This window comes from Eutrema salsugineum, unplaced genomic scaffold (assembly GCF_000478725.1).
Source record: "Eutrema salsugineum unplaced genomic scaffold, Eutsalg1_0 scaffold_2, whole genome shotgun sequence".
In the NCBI taxonomy this organism is placed as follows: Eukaryota; Viridiplantae; Streptophyta; class Magnoliopsida; order Brassicales; family Brassicaceae; genus Eutrema; species Eutrema salsugineum.
In genome coordinates this window covers 5,512,593-5,528,011 of record NW_006256829.1, presented here as the reverse complement: position 1 = coordinate 5,528,011, position 15,419 = coordinate 5,512,593, and the positions used below count along the sequence as shown (strand labels likewise).

At 35.2% G+C, this 15,419-nt stretch overlaps 5 protein-coding genes across 6 annotated transcripts; 3 read left to right on the top strand and 2 right to left on the bottom strand.

The window, feature by feature from the left end:
• Positions 1–916: 916 nt before the first annotated feature.
• On the bottom strand, positions 917–3,309 carry LOC18019158. 2 transcript variants are annotated; one of them, XM_024156038.1, is made up of 2 exons: positions 3,114–3,309; positions 917–2,892 (listed from the first exon to the last, which is right to left on the bottom strand). In XM_024156038.1, the coding sequence occupies exon 2, from the start codon at positions 2,831–2,833 to the stop codon at positions 1,049–1,051; it is 1,785 nt and encodes a 594-aa protein (XP_024011806.1). In that variant the 5' UTR covers positions 2,834–2,892; positions 3,114–3,309; the 3' UTR covers positions 917–1,048. The 2 variants fall into 2 exon arrangements, with proteins under 2 accessions (XP_024011806.1, XP_006400189.1); XM_006400126.2 differs by having other exon boundaries at positions 917–2,889.
• Positions 3,310–4,005: 696 nt separating this feature from the next.
• LOC18019157 (receptor-like kinase LIP1) lies at positions 4,006–6,932 on the top strand. Its single transcript, XM_006400125.2, has 5 exons — positions 4,006–4,461; positions 4,589–4,755; positions 4,906–5,095; positions 5,190–5,584; positions 5,677–6,932. The coding sequence occupies exons 1-5, from the start codon at positions 4,359–4,361 to the stop codon at positions 6,925–6,927; spliced, it is 2,106 nt and encodes a 701-aa protein (XP_006400188.1). The 5' UTR covers positions 4,006–4,358; the 3' UTR covers positions 6,928–6,932.
• A 1,761-nt stretch (positions 6,933–8,693) lies between these two features.
• LOC18019156 (CRIB domain-containing protein RIC4) lies at positions 8,694–9,673 on the top strand. The gene is made up of 3 exons (XM_006400124.2): positions 8,694–8,813; positions 8,927–9,055; positions 9,318–9,673. The coding sequence occupies exons 1-3, from the start codon at positions 8,696–8,698 to the stop codon at positions 9,527–9,529; spliced, it is 459 nt and encodes a 152-aa protein (XP_006400187.2). The 5' UTR covers positions 8,694–8,695; the 3' UTR covers positions 9,530–9,673.
• A 1,865-nt stretch (positions 9,674–11,538) lies between these two features.
• Positions 11,539–13,240, top strand: LOC18019155 (tyrosine-protein phosphatase DSP5). The gene is made up of 5 exons (XM_006400123.2): positions 11,539–11,800; positions 12,012–12,105; positions 12,484–12,541; positions 12,627–12,670; positions 12,779–13,240. Exons 1-5 carry the CDS (start codon positions 11,655–11,657, stop codon positions 13,046–13,048), a joined length of 612 nt encoding a protein of 203 aa, XP_006400186.1. The 5' UTR covers positions 11,539–11,654; the 3' UTR covers positions 13,049–13,240.
• A 911-nt stretch (positions 13,241–14,151) lies between these two features.
• LOC18019154 lies at positions 14,152–14,759 on the bottom strand. Its single transcript, XM_006400122.2, has one exon. It carries the CDS (start codon positions 14,608–14,610, stop codon positions 14,299–14,301), a length of 312 nt encoding a protein of 103 aa, XP_006400185.1. The 5' UTR covers positions 14,611–14,759; the 3' UTR covers positions 14,152–14,298.
• Positions 14,760–15,419: the final 660 nt, after the last annotated feature.

Sequence of the window (15,419 nt, the reverse complement as noted above, 5' to 3'; positions counted from 1 at the left end):
AAACAGCCGAACGTTATCAACCTATCGAAATCATCACTGCAGACCAAAATCATATTAAAACCAACCTAATTTCTACTCAGAACAAAGTATTAGAGAAAACTAAATTAGACTTACCTCATTGTCGAGACTCGGAAAACTCGGACACGAAATGGAACTTCACACGAAATCGATTTGATACTTCTACCACGAAATCAAGATGGAACTAACTCACAATCACCAATTCGTCTCTTTCGTCGTATGATATCATCTCCCCTTATCTCGATACTCAAATTTACGACGAACCCTAATTTTAATTCTCCCCCAAATTGCCACACGACGTTGTTTTGGATTTTCTGGATTTGGTTAGTTTAAGATAAAACGGCATCGTTTTAGCTCTCCAATTAAAAAAAAAAAAAATCAAACCGGTTTGTTTACCTGGCTGCCACGTCAGAAACCGTTGACGGGCATCTCACACCGTCTGTGGTTTTGTTGTAATAGATCAAAAAGACGTAGTTCATGTAGTTGGAGGCATGGTCTGATAGTTCGTGTATGAGAAATCAGAAGATATAAAGTTCATGGGGAATCGGCCGTTTCCCGATGCGTTTTATTGGTTTATTGTAATATTAAACTAGACCCAGATCGGACCTGTATACCAAACCAATCCGAACACAATTCAGTTTTTCACTATAGTCCACCGACTTCTAAACCAAAAGCCAGATCAAGATCAAGAACCGGATAATATACTCAAAAGTCAAAAGCCCGTATCGAACCTCAAATACCAAACCTATATCTAACCTTAAATACCGACAATTATTATACTCGAAGTGGACTTGGATATAATTCAACTACGCCTAAGCCAGAAAACTGATCAAGCTTAGCTGATTATACTCAAAACCCGGTTAGGGACAAACATCAACTCTTTACTTACTCCATTGAAGATAAGTCTCTAAAAAAGCACTCGAACTTAAACATTACAACTTACATCAAAAACAAAACAAGAAATACTACGAAGGAAAAGAAGAAGAAAGTTATTGAAAAAAAAAAAAAAAGAGGTAGTGAAATAAGTTGATCAAATAGGCTGTGTGCATTTTTTCTGAGAATGTCCAAGTAAATGGCACCTTCCACACTGCACAATTCTCTTGGGTCTCTTCAAATTCTCAACTCGAACCACTTTCTTCTTCGGCCTACCCGGCGGTCTCCTCGTTTTCGGAGGCCGTATCCTCAAGCTTCCTCCAACATCTTCTCCTTCCTCCTTCCACAAGCTCCTATCAGGAACCTCCCCAATCATCTGTGAATACGTCTGCTGATAAGCAGCCACAGTGAAACACGGCTCCGCAAACATATGCACGTCTCGACCACACGAGATCAGCGCCGCAGCCGCGTGAGCACACGGCAAACCGTATAGCTGCCATCGCCGGCACGAGCAGACCCGTGTACGTATATCCACAATGTTGGTTCTCTCCGTTGAAACAATCTCAAACTCGACCTCGTTGGCACGCAACACTTGGTAACACCTAGCATCAGAAACAGCTTCTGTGATCCGTCTCTCCGCAGAAGGCACGAGCAGCGAGTTCCATCTCATGCTCATATCACGGCGAGAATCGAACCAAGAAGATATCTGATGACGAATATGCTCCATCATCTGTATGATTGGGAGCTCATGGCATTCGAGAGCCCAGTTGTATAAAACCTCTGTGATACCTAAACCGAAATGTCCGTACCTCACGCCTTGGAAATACGCTACAGCCCAGAGATGAGGAGGGAAGAGCTCGAACCACTGAACCACATCTTGCGAGATCTCAACCATCTCGGTTATCTTGGACTCGAACTCCGCTGCTGTGAGCGCGTAAACCGCGTTCCAGAAGATGTTAACAAGCTTCGTGTTCTTGAATGTGTCCCGGAAGTTCTCGCTCACGTAACGGAGACAGAACCCATGGAACGCTGTCGGGAAATGAGTTCCGACAGCTTCCACTATTCCGATCTGTCTCTCTGAAAGTATAGTGAGTCTTGGCATGCTATCGGTATTCATTCCGAGAAGCTTCCTCAGCTCCGAGAGAAACCAAGACCAGTTTTCATCGCTTTCGTTGTCGACGATTGCGATCGCTAAAGGAAACAAACCGTCGTCTGCATCAACAGCCGCAGCGCAGAGGATCGCACCCAAGTACTTACCTTTAAGGTGTGCTCTATCCAATTCAAGAAGTGGCCTACAAGCACTGAAAAACCCGGAGATACAAGCTCGATACGCAATAAACAGCCTCTGGAAACAATTCTCCGGTCCCGATGCAGAAACAGATGCGAAGCTCCCGGGATTGACTAGCTTTATCTGCTCACAATACGCAGGAAGAAACCGATACCCTTCTTCATAAGTGCCATGAAGCGCAGCCATACTCCGCTCTTTCCCACGCCACGCCTGCATATACGAAACCGCAACACCATGCTCGTCTCGTATATCCTGCAGTATCTCCTTCGGTTTATACTGAGGATTGTCTCTAATCCGTGCCTCTACTGATCTAGCAACCCACCCAACCGAAGCTTGCTGATGGTGGAGATCACGGACACCTTCACATGTATGCTCACCATTAAGCGTCCTAACCGAAAACGTTGAAACGCCAGGACATTTCGCGGCGTGGATACGCCATGGACAACCTTCTTTGGAGCATTTGGCTATGAATCGACTACGGTCTGATTTCACAATACGGAGATCAAAATGCAGAGCTATAGCCAAATCTTTCAAAGCTCTCCTGCAAGTTTCTACATCGGGGAACTCTTTACCGACTGCTAAAGTATGTTCTGCTGACAAAATATCGTCGGAATCTAGTGTGATTAAAGCTCCATCAGCCATTAAGCATTGCATCTGAAGAAGAGGGTTTCTTCGTCTTCTCGATTTCAGTGCGAAACACTTGTCATCACCTACTAGGACGTACACGAAGAGGCAAAATCTCAGTGTAAAACTTTGATCGGAGCACACAAAACCCTAATTCCATGCTTGGATCATAAGCTCAATCAACAAAAAGATCATCCTTTAGGACATTAAAAGAGACCCATTTCCAAATCAATAGCATTCCAAAGATCCCACACGAAGAATTAAAAGAATTGATGAAAGGGAAATTAACACGCAGCAAAGCTTAAACTACCTTTCCAGAAATTGGAAAACTAATGGGGATCTTCGTTTGGGTGCCACTCGGGCAGCGACAGCGACCGAGTCACGTTCGTTCCGCAGTTTCGGACTTGGCCACCAAACTCGGCGACAAAACTCGGCGTTAAGCCACCATAATTTCAAGCCGCTAGGTTTTTCAGCGTGGCGAAATTGCAGACGGCGTCACGAGAAATGAATCCAGGAAGAGATGGGAAAGTGGAAGGTTAAACTATAGATTATGCCACGTGTCAAGTTACAAATGGTGTAAATGTTACATTAATTTTTTCCTATAGTAAGGATAAAGGTCTGTTGAAAAAAAAAAAAAAAAGATTTAAAGGAGAGCGTTAAACAACTAAACAGTATCGAAATGGTTAAATGAGATCAGAATTAGTGGTAAAATTATAAAAACTAGGTAAAACTCGCACCATTACTAGTCAAATGTGATGCTCAAATTTATCTCTATTGTTGTTTTTTTTTTAACATCTATTTTATCTCTATTGTTGTTGTATATTTAAAACCTAAAATAATTAGAGCATTCACAAAAAAAAAGCGAATGTTTTGATAATTTTGTGTGTATCAATTAAAAAATAAAAGCATGTATTATGGTCACAATATATCTCATTTACTTATATTTTTTTCGAAAAACAATTTTGGAAGAAAACTCCCTTCTTTTTCTGAAATTGTATAGCTTTTATCTTGACTCACAGATCACTTAATGATGTGCATATATTAGTTTAAGCGGATCATGTGGCTGACTAGTAGTTATGTTTCTGAGTCTTAGTTATAGACACTATAAAGAAAAGTAAAATGCATTTGAAAGATTTTTATATTATAACTAACTTAAACTAGATTTAAAATTAGATTGAAGGCTCTCCATGCTTTAGGGATTTGAACGAAGTTGCAGAAACAAAAAATAGGATTTGTCAAAAAGAAAAAACAAAAAAATGTCCACTAAAAAAACAGAAACTTGTTCCCTTTCTTCTCGCATGGTTCATCGGAGAACTTCATTGTTCATGTATTCTGATTGGCTTCAATTTTTCCTCTTTCTTTCTTTCTTTCTCTCTCTCCTCTCGATTTCTTCCTCTGTTTCTTTTCATTACCATCTCCCAAAATTGTTTGCCCTTTAACGTGGGTCCTTCAATTTCTTGAAGGACCCCGCCATTGTTAATCTCCTTAAAAAAAAAAAAAATCTTTTTTGGTTGTTTTTAGGCATTTAAATTTTTGATACACGAAATTGATTTCAATGATCATGAATTGTTTTCCGTGTTTCACTTCACGCAAGCGCAGAAACTCACATAATAATAACGAAACCAACGAAAACGGTGAACACGAATTCAGACCACCTGGTAATCACAATTGTTAAACTGTCAGATTTTACCAATAAAAAATATGTTAGCTTCCTTTATACCGCGACTTTGGAATTTCAAAACCCATTTTATGGGATTGATTCGATCGTTGTTTGTTTGGTTACAGTGGCGACGACGAAACATATACAAGAAAGAGAAACAGAGCAAACACCGGTGAAAATATTCAATTTCAGAGAATTAGCGACGGCGACAAAAAATTTCCGGCAAGAATGTCTTTTAGGAGAAGGTGGATTCGGTAGGGTTTACAAAGGCACCCTTCAATCTACTGGCCAGGTTTGTTGCCAAAACCAGACTAAAATTGAGTTGATTTCATCACTTTAGAACCAGAGAATCATGAATAGAGAAACTAAAAAGAAATTTCAAAAATGTTTTTTTTTTTCCGGTGATTTTCTTTGAAGTTGTTTTATTTCTTTGTGAGTGTAGTTGGTAGCTGTAAAACAGCTAGATAAGCATGGACGACATGGTAACAAAGAGTTCCAAGCTGAAGTCTTGTCATTGGCTAAACTCGAACACCCGAATCTTGTTAAGCTTATAGGATACTGTGCTGATGGAGATCAGCGTCTTTTAGTCTTTGAATATGTCTCTGGAGGTTCTCTTCAAGACCATCTTTACGGTATTATTGATCATTCAAAACATTTCATTTTGTTAGTTTTTAAAAGGAGAGTTACTTTAGGCTTTGCTTAGACCATCTTGTTTTGGTTATGCAGAACAAAAGCCAAACCAAAAGCCAATGGATTGGATAACAAGGATGAAGATTGCGTTTGGTGCAGCGCAAGGATTGGATTACTTGCACGATAAAGTGAATCCACCGGTGATATACCGAGATTTGAAAGCCTCTAACATCTTGTTGGATGCAGAGTTTTACCCCAAGCTTTGTGATTTTGGTTTGCATAATCTAGAGCCTGGGACAGGTGATAGCTTGTTTCTTTCTTCCCGAGTTATGGACACTTATGGTTATTCTGCGCCTGAGTACGCTCGAGGGGACGATCTCACTGTCAAATCAGATGTTTATAGCTTTGGGGTTGTGTTGCTCGAACTCATCACAGGGAGAAGAGCTATTGACACCACTAAGCCTAATGATGAACAAAATCTAGTGGCTTGGGTAAAAACTGCCCCCACGTCTCTCTTTCCTTCTCTCTTGAATCATCATCAAGTTTTGATCTTTTTTGATGATATGTTTTGGGTTTTGCGCAGGCGCAACCGATATTTAGAGACCCGAAAAGATACCCGGATATGGCAGATCCTCTCTTGAGGAAGAATTTCTCAGAGAGAGGGTTAAATCAAGCAGTGGCAATAACATCAATGTGTCTACAAGAGGAACCAACTGCACGTCCTTTGATAAGTGATGTAATGGTTGCGCTTAGCTTCCTTTCCATGTCTACAGAAGACGGTATTCCAACCGCTGTTCCAATTTTATCCTTCAGGGACAAAAGTATGTCGATTGCTTTAAGCAGACACAGTTCTTGCTCTGTAACTCCTTTTTCATCACTTCCTCGCAAAGAGGAAGAGGACGCATTCAGTGTTTCATCAGATTCAGAAGATGAAGATGAAGAACAAGTAAAAGATGAAGAATTAAGAAGAAGTCAGAAGACGGTATTGGAAGAAAAAACCGCAACGGATTCAGATAATGAGTCTGATTCAAACTCCAAAAACGGTCAAAAAGAGCAACATACTCAGTTAGAGAAACCTCGAAGCTCTAGCAGTTCCTCTGACTCTGGAAGTAAGAAAAGAAGGTCCAATAATGGTGAAATTAACGCAACTGCACAGAGCTTGAAGATGAAGTACAGTTATAGCTCTGAGGAAGAAGATAATGAGAGGCTAAGCAGTAAAAACAGCTGTAAATCAAACGAAGAAAGCACTTCTTTGCAGTATGACAGCGATAGAGATCATGATGATTCACCAAGGAACACAAGCAGGCCAATCAATAGTATTTCTCATGATGATGAGGATGAAGAGGAGGAGAATCATGAAACTCAGCTTCAGCACATTCATAGCTCAAAATCTGAAGTCCAAAGTGTTTCTTCAGATGATGAGGAGGAAGAAGAGGAGAGTCATGAAACTCAGATTCAGCACATTCATAGCTCAAAATCTAAAGTCCAAAGTGTTTCTTCAGATGATGAGGACGAAGAGGAGGATAATCATGAAACTCAGCTACATCACATTCAGAGCGCGAAATTTGAAGTCCAAAGTGTTTCTTCAGATGATGAGGATGAAGAGAAGGAGGGTCATGAAACTCAGCTTCAGCACATTCATAGCTCAAAATCTGAAGTCCAGAGTGTTTCTTCAGATGATGAGGATGAAGAAGCGGAGAATCATGAAACTCAGTTTCAGCACATTCATAGCTCAAAATCTGAAGTTCAAAGTGTCTTTTCAGATGATGAGGACGAAGAAGAGGAAAGTAATGAACCAGAGGAAGAAAAATACATTCCTTCTGATCAAGATTGAATCTTTTGAAGAGTTTTTCTCAAAAGTTTGATGATCAAGAAAGTCATCTTTGAGAACATATATATTTGCAACACGAAAAAAAATGTTTCAAATTCTCGTTTTGAAACAAACCATTGTCATATAATTAAATCTAATATACATATGTCTGCATTTCTTTTGAGAAATATGAAACTTAAACAAATTTTTTCATTGTATATAAATTGGATACTATATATATGTTAGGAAGAAAATGTTTATAATTTTTATCTAACCATTTTTCCATGTTATTATTAAATATGTAAGCTATAATTTTTATTAGCTTAGAAGTCAATGATAAGTTTATCATTTTACTGGTTATACAAAAATACTCAAGTAAAAATGTACTTTATCATACAATTTGTATTTTCATTGTAAATAATATACAACTCGTAAAACTCGGCCTAATGAGATGTTAAGTAGTAGATGAAATGTTGTTGAATGAGTGAATCTAGGAAGTGGGACGTTTAAAGTACACTTTAAGATTTGCGTATTGAGTTTATTAGAATGGTCTTAATATATTGTGATGGCTAGTTGGACACTTGTGTTATATAGCATATAGTTAAAGGTCCAACTTGTATATGTATTTTATTCATGGTATCAAATGGTTATATAAGCGACAAAAAAATATATGGCGAGAAATAAGAAGGAAAGAAAAAGCATAGGCATCATCATATCATTTGAATTTTCTGATTATGTTTTGCAAAAGCAGTTGTTCAAAAAAAAAAATCCATAGATTGCTTTGATTTCAAGGGGATGTAACAATTAATGTGCATTTTAATCATTTAAGCCATCATTATAGATACATTATTGAGTTCTTAAATAATCATTAAAGACTCTAAAATGAAACTGTTCTCTAGAGAACTAAATATGAAGAAAAAAATATCATAATGAAAAGTAAACTTTTGTTTTTGCGATGAAAAACGAAGAAAAACATACTCCCTCCGTTTCACAAAAAGTGTCGTTCTGACATTCTTCATACAAATTAAGAAATAAGATAAAATGTCTCTTATACCCTTATTAATTTGCAGAAATGACTTTTGGAATTACATTTATAATTAATTTTCTGAATTTATTTTTAAAGTTAAAAATGGTATTTTATGTCAAAATTTACATTTGAATTCTAAAACGACATTCTTTTTGAAACAAAAAAAAATGTCAGAACGACACTCTTTGTGAAACGGAGGGAGTACATGGGCAAAGATAAATCAAGATTCGAACTACTTGACTAATTGTGAAGAATATCGACGGTAAAAAAATGTTTGTATCAAATAACCAACGAAAAATAAGTTATCCTGGCATTCACAACTCAACTCTTGTATAATGTATATATAGAAATTATATTTGAGAAAAAAACTCCATGTTCTAGTTTTTTTTTCCTTTTGGTATCGATCGAAACCCATGTTCTAGTTTTAAAATATCCAATATGAAGTGCAAGTGATACGTCACCAAAGAAAACAGTCTACCAAACAGTAGTTGAGTGCCCAAAACAAAACCAAAAAAATAAAATATATCACTTTCTTCTCCAGCGAACCGCAACTTCATATACACACGTAAACATCATTGTAACTTCACAACAAAGTCAGAAAAACACATAACACGACCACTACCGAATTATATTCTAACAAAGATTACAAAAGAAAAAATACATTAAAACAGTTGGTGGGTTGTCATTTTCATAGTATACATCAATATAAACACATACTCGTTATATATAAATATAAGTATTGTAAAAGGAAAGGCTTGGTAGAAAATGAGAGATAGAATGGAGAGACTTGTCGTGCTTCCTTTTTCCGTCGGATGTATCTCCGACTCAAGTGTTGCCGTTTTATCTCCTCTCTCTAAGCCCCATCATCATCACCCTCCTCAAGGTTCTCTCTCTCTCTCTCCATATATATATATATAATACGTATACGCATATATTGAACCGATATCTCATATTCTCATGTATCTTCTATTTGATCTCTTGATGTGTTTTCAAAAGGGATTCGCGACCAAGAGGAGGAAGAAAACATGAAGAATGTATTCAAGTTCCTCGCGGTTTCTAAACCCGAGATTTCAAACGGTATTAACCGGCTTTTCAAGAGCTTCAAGACCATTTCTCAACTCTTTGGTAAATATTATCTAATGCTTTTTCATTTCTCGAAATTTTACGCAATAATAACATTAAAAAGGATACGTATTGTCAAAATTAACACTTGGTAGACACACTTTTATAAGTTTCTGCATCATCAACATCCGAGTGCATGTGTCCATGATTTTCAAATTTATAAATTGGTTCAAATATAGTAATATGATTTATAGAGGTTTTTCTAAGGTTTTATTTTGAAAAAAAAAATAATACATTAATGTAAAAAAAATGTTAAATGTTGTAGCTTACAAAGAAGAAGAGAGTGAAGATGGGGAGACATCAGGAATGGAGATAGGAGTTCCGACAAACGTAAAACACGTATCGCACGTCGGTTGGGAAAGCGGTTTAAACGCGGTTACAGGTCCCGGTAAGGAATGGGATGATCTCATACCGCCCGAGTTACTTGCAGCCGCTGCTACGAAACAAAATGTTAATCCTCATCTTCATCCAACTTAATCATTCCTTAGTTCCCTCTATTTAAATTTATTTTTATGTTTTGTATGCGATTCTAGACATATTTCTACCAGACATGTGGATGTACAAATATGGGGAATCTAATCTTTGATATAATGTATGATATGCCGTATATATAGATTGTTATCGGAGTATATATATAATATATTGGTTAATATCCTGTGAATCTTATGTATGTTAATTGTGAAATATGAATATGACATGCGGTGTAAATTATTTTTAACAAATAAAATAAATATATTTTAGCACTTTTAAGCATATTAGCTCTATAAAAACACACAAAAATTTTATATAAGCATTCATTCAATTAAGTTTTAAATTGGATTTTTAATTTTATTTTGTCTATCTATTATATTAAAACAGAAGAACATTTAGTACTTGTTTCCAAACACTTCTAATTTTTTTTTAAGTATTTAAAAATAATTTTAATAATTATTTATATTTAATTTCGAAATTTAGTTATTAATTTAAATATTTTTAGAGTTCCTTAAATATAGGTAATTTAGATTTGATTTGATTTGATTAAAAATAATTAATCAGATATTAATTTAGATTTGATTTAAAGATTCTAATTTAAATAATTTTTATACTTTATTAAACATTTTTATCAAAAATATCTAGAATTTTTGAAAAAAAAATTCACATATGAAAAATAATGGTTATATTTGAAATATAAAATATTTATAATGATGTAAATGATATGATATTTATATTGTTTATATAATATATTTACGATAATGATTTATTTACAAATTAATAATAAAATAATAGGTAAAATTTAAATGTATAATTTAAATATTAAAAATATATTTTTTTAAATTGATAGAACTAAAAATATATATTAAAAACCAGGTTAAAAATATTTTGGTAACTAATATCACTAATTTTGAATTATACATGTATATCGAAAATATATTTTTCATACAAAATCAAAACATAAAAAAATTAAAAATTATTGCATACACTATAATGTGGTTTGAAAAACCAGTTGTATACTCCCTTTGTTGATTAAATTTTAGAAAACTATAATGCTAAATAATACTGTTAATAAATCACAAATTTTTAACAAATATTTATATTATACGGTAATATGAACGGAAAAATTAGAATTATGTTTTTATAATAGTTCATTTTGAATTAATATTAGCGAACGAGTTAAAATTATATTTTATAATCATAATTAATATTAATATTATAAAAATATATCTAAACACAAAAATCAATATTTTCACTTATTAAAAAATATATTTATAAAAATAATTATATATAAACTCAAAAACACAAATTATATTACAAAATTTGTTAAACAAGAATCTAGTTTTGTATTTATTTTCGTACTCGAGAACTAAAAACAAATCATATATGGCATTTAAGATAATTCTACAAAATATATTTAAAATGAAGAAGCTTATAATTAACTAAAAGTTTATAGATTTTACCAATTACTCTTATATACTTTTTGGCATAACTATAAATTTAACCGTAACTAGGAGTCAGGAGTATTATTTGAACAAAGAGATACTGATTTGTAGAAAGTAGAAACAGTTGGTAAGCTTAAGCCAAATCAAGTATTTGTGGGGCCTCAACAGAATCTTCGATGTTACGGAAAATTAAAAAAAAATTAATGAACTGAAAATTCTAAAATTGACTCCAGTCAAATAGATTCAGTTAACGACGGTCTAACGAAAAGCGAAATATTTTGACACGTGTCGTAATCTAGGATGTTACAAAGAAAATATTCCCTAAAAGGCTTTAACCTTTGAGGATCCAACAAAGAACAATCTAATGGCGGTTTTAAGTTAATTTCCTTAGCTTATTAACCTTTTTTTCCCGCAATGTCCAAAGAAATCTACCAGAGCTCCTAAATCTCCGTTTATCTCCTTTTTTAAAGGTTAAATTAAATTAAAATCCACCTAATGATTATTATCCCATTAATCGTTTAAAAAAAGTTTTGTTTTTCAGAAATTTTGTTCAATCAATCTATCTCTCTCTAGATTTTGGGGGTTTTGCTCTCTCTCTCTCCCTTTCATTCTCGTATTCTCTGTCTCCCAATCGAGAAACCGAGGGAGAGAAACATTGATTCGATCCAGAGACGTTACTGAAATTGATGGGTTTAATCGTGGATGATAACGACGGTGAGCTTTTGATTCCGCCGCCGAATTTCTCTATGGTCGAAGACGGAATTTACCGATCTGGGTTTCCTCAGCTTGAGAATTTCGGTTTCTTATCAACCCTGAATCTTAAATCCATCATGTAAGATTCTCTTTCTCTGTTGCTGCTGATTCTGATTCTCCTGAAGAATTTATTGTTAAATTAAAAAAAGAATCTTGTAGTCACGCATTGTTATCGTTGTTTCTTTTCCTTTAAGTTTTTGTTACTCTTAATTGGATAATAAATTTGTCGTCGTTTGCAGAATGATTTGAATTACAAAACAAGTTTTCTTTGTTGGGTTTTCTGGAAACAGTTATCTGTGTCCTGAACCATACCCTGAGGAGAATCTCAAGTCTCTTGATTCCAACAACATCAAGCTCTTCCAATTCGGTATCGAAGGCAAAACGGTATGATTTCTACTTTCTGTGCTCTTTTGATTTCCTTTCTCCTTCGTCTTTTGAGTTTGGGTTGCTGTATCCATTAAGTACAAGCAAAGGTTTATTTGCGGACTCTCGTAACCTTTTATGATTGAATTGAATATTTTGAGCTCATCAAGAACATATAAGACCCCTCTCTTGTTCCTGTCTTTAGTCTGTTGCTGGCCTATTGGAATCAATGTTATGCCCTTGATTTTCATAAGCAACAACAGTAATTGAATTGATGAATCGTGCAAGAGCTTCAAGGACGTATACACTGTTTTCATTAGTCTGGTGCTGGCTTATATAGCTTATTTGAATCATGGTTATATCCTCGATTTCTGAGTTTGGATTGTTTTACGCCCATAGGATCCTCCAACTCCTATGCCAAAGGATACAGTCTTGAGTGCCCTTAGAGTCCTAGTTGGTAAGGAATCAAAGAGAGACCCTTTGATGTCTTGTTAAGTTCTCTTTTAGATGTCTCATTACTTGTTTTGTTTGTTTGCTTGCAGACGTTAGAAACCATCCAATTCTCATCCATTGTAAACGGGGAAAGGTAATACAAACCAAACCAAACCAAACCCTTCTCCGGTTTCGTAAGCTTTTGGTTGAGTTGACAGATTTTGAGTATAATGTCGTCGCTGTATTTTTTGGCTAAGTGCAGCATAGGACAGGTTGCCTTGTGGGATGCTTGAGGAAAGTGCAAAACTGGTGTTTATCATCGGTTCTTGAGGAATACCAGAAGTGCGCGGGTTTGAAATGGAGACAAAGAGATTTGAGGTTCATTGAGGATTTCGATGTGCTCAGATTGAGGCAATGTCTGTACAGCATTATCTATCAGTACAATGGTTATGGTCTCAAGAGGAGAAAGTTGCTGTATCAAGAAGAGAATGTTGTCCAAAAACAGCAAAAACCTCAAGCCACCAAAGGGTGAAAAGAAGTTCGAAATCGGATATTATTTTTTTCACTCTTTCTAGATTTTGATTTTTTTACATTTGTCATGATGATGATGATTCTTTTGAGTTTAGGGTAGTTTTGAAAACCTTAAGAAAACAGAGGATTTGATTTGGTCTCTCTTTTTTTTTTTTCTTTTTTTCTCTTACAGTTAGTAGAGAAACTTTTATACAATGGATTCTTAATTGTTTATAAGAAACTAACAACATTGGTCGCTTTTGTTTTCTGAACTAGCCTATTGAACTCAAAGATACCATCGTTGGTTTCACATATTTTGTGGGCCTCAAACTATAGATCCATTATCAGTTTTATCGCTATACTATTTCATCAGTTTTGTCGGCCTAATACTATAGACCCATTATCAGTTTTATGGGTTATACTATTTCATCGGTTCTGTGGGCAAATTCCTCTCTCTCCATTGGTCGATGATTGTTCATCAACATCGTTAATTATAAACTAGAAATATGATTATCATCAACATTTGAGAGAGAGAGAGAGAGAGAGAGAGGAGTGAATCCATTAAAATAAAAACGGAAATATCACCTAACAAGAACTATCGAGTAAAATTTGAAATTCCACTTATAAGTAACTCAAACCAACAACAAGAACAAACACATAAAGCTATAAAGCATTGATTCTGATTACTCAACTCGTCGAAAGATAAATATGATAACATGCCCATTTTCATTTTGATTTGGATTTTTTAAAAGCACATGTGCATCCTGAAGCTTGCAGAAGCACCATGAGAACTAGAATCTTTCCTTCTTTTTCTTTTAAAATTTTTAATGAAAAGAAAACAAGAACGCATCTAACTCGTTTCAGATGCTTTGAAAGCTTGAAGTTTAAAAATGCAAAAGCAACTTTCTGCATTGAACTCAGTGTGTTAAACACACATTCTGTTTCTCTAAGCTTTTCAGACAGCAAATGCTCAGATAAGAAATGACTTAGCCTAACACATATGATCAGAAACAGAGATGCTGAGCTCCATGAGCAGCTTCTAAACAAGCATATATAAACAGACAGATTAAAACAAAGAACCAAAACCACCAGAATCAACTAGATGAGGAAAATGAACAAGAAATCAAAAGGCAATAAGTTAGAAATAGATTACTTTATAAGATAGCATCATTTGCAGTTTATATTCTCACATCAACAACTTGAAACCCATAAAAAAAGATGACAAATTTTTATAAGGAATTCGATACGAACAACACACAGACACAATCCGAATCACTTCTTCAGGCTTCCTCTTATTCCGGGTTTGGGTTTGGACGATTCAGGTGCAGCTAAAGCCTCGTGGAGGTTCCTCGGCTCCTCGTAAGGCATCTTAGGATGCTTCGATTCGTGATGGATCTGCATCGTCTTGAGATCAGGTGCAGTGATCTTGCAGTGAGGACACTCGTACTTAGCGTGACCACCTTTCTCCTTACCGGTCCTGTCGGCGAGTCCCGCCTTTCCTCCGCCTCTATTGGTCAACGCTGCATCGGCCTTCGCCTGGAGCTCCTTCGCCGTGTGCTTCTTCGGCTTCGCCTTGCCTGTCATCGTCGATTGTGGCGGCTACGAGAGAAGAGGGATCGAATTTGGGGGAAATGAAAACCCTAACCCTAATTTCTTTGATTTGGGAGAGAACGATTTGGGGGCGACGAGTGGTTCGAGGCCAGATTATTTATCTCTCGTTAAAAGTAGGAAAAAAAAATATTATAATTAAAAAAAAAATCAATAAGAATATTTATCCTCTTTTGTCAAAGACTGTTATAGGGTACGGTACGGTGCATATTAAGACTTTTGCTCCCTTTTGCTCATAGTCGTTCAATCCGCTAGCTTTATTCCTTTTTAGCACTATTAAAATGATATATAAAAAAAGAGAGAATTAAACAAAAATTTAAATAATGCAAACTGAAATATATAGTTTCAATAATTGTGGAAGTATACCAATCGTTTACTGTTTTTGTTTTTCAGTTAATTTTGTTTCTTTTATCGTTTTGTGTAACTAAAATGATAGGATCCAAAATCTTGTGTCGCAAATATATATGTAGAAATCCAAATCCAAATTAAGAGGAGGTCGAGAAAGTCGAGATAAAGATCATTGTACCTAGTTGTTGTTGTTAATAAAATGGATTAGAAACTTATACTTACATTACATAGTAAACAACTGCATCATTTAGAGTAATAGTATACTATAATTAATATCAGTTTACTATACTATATAATACATCATTTTAGTATGAGTATATAAATACGTGAATGAATATCGGTAATCGAAATGTTAAAAAATGCTGAAAACTCCGAACTAAAATCCATATCCAATGTGGATAAAATAATTTACCCATACAAAAGATTTCTTCCTTGGA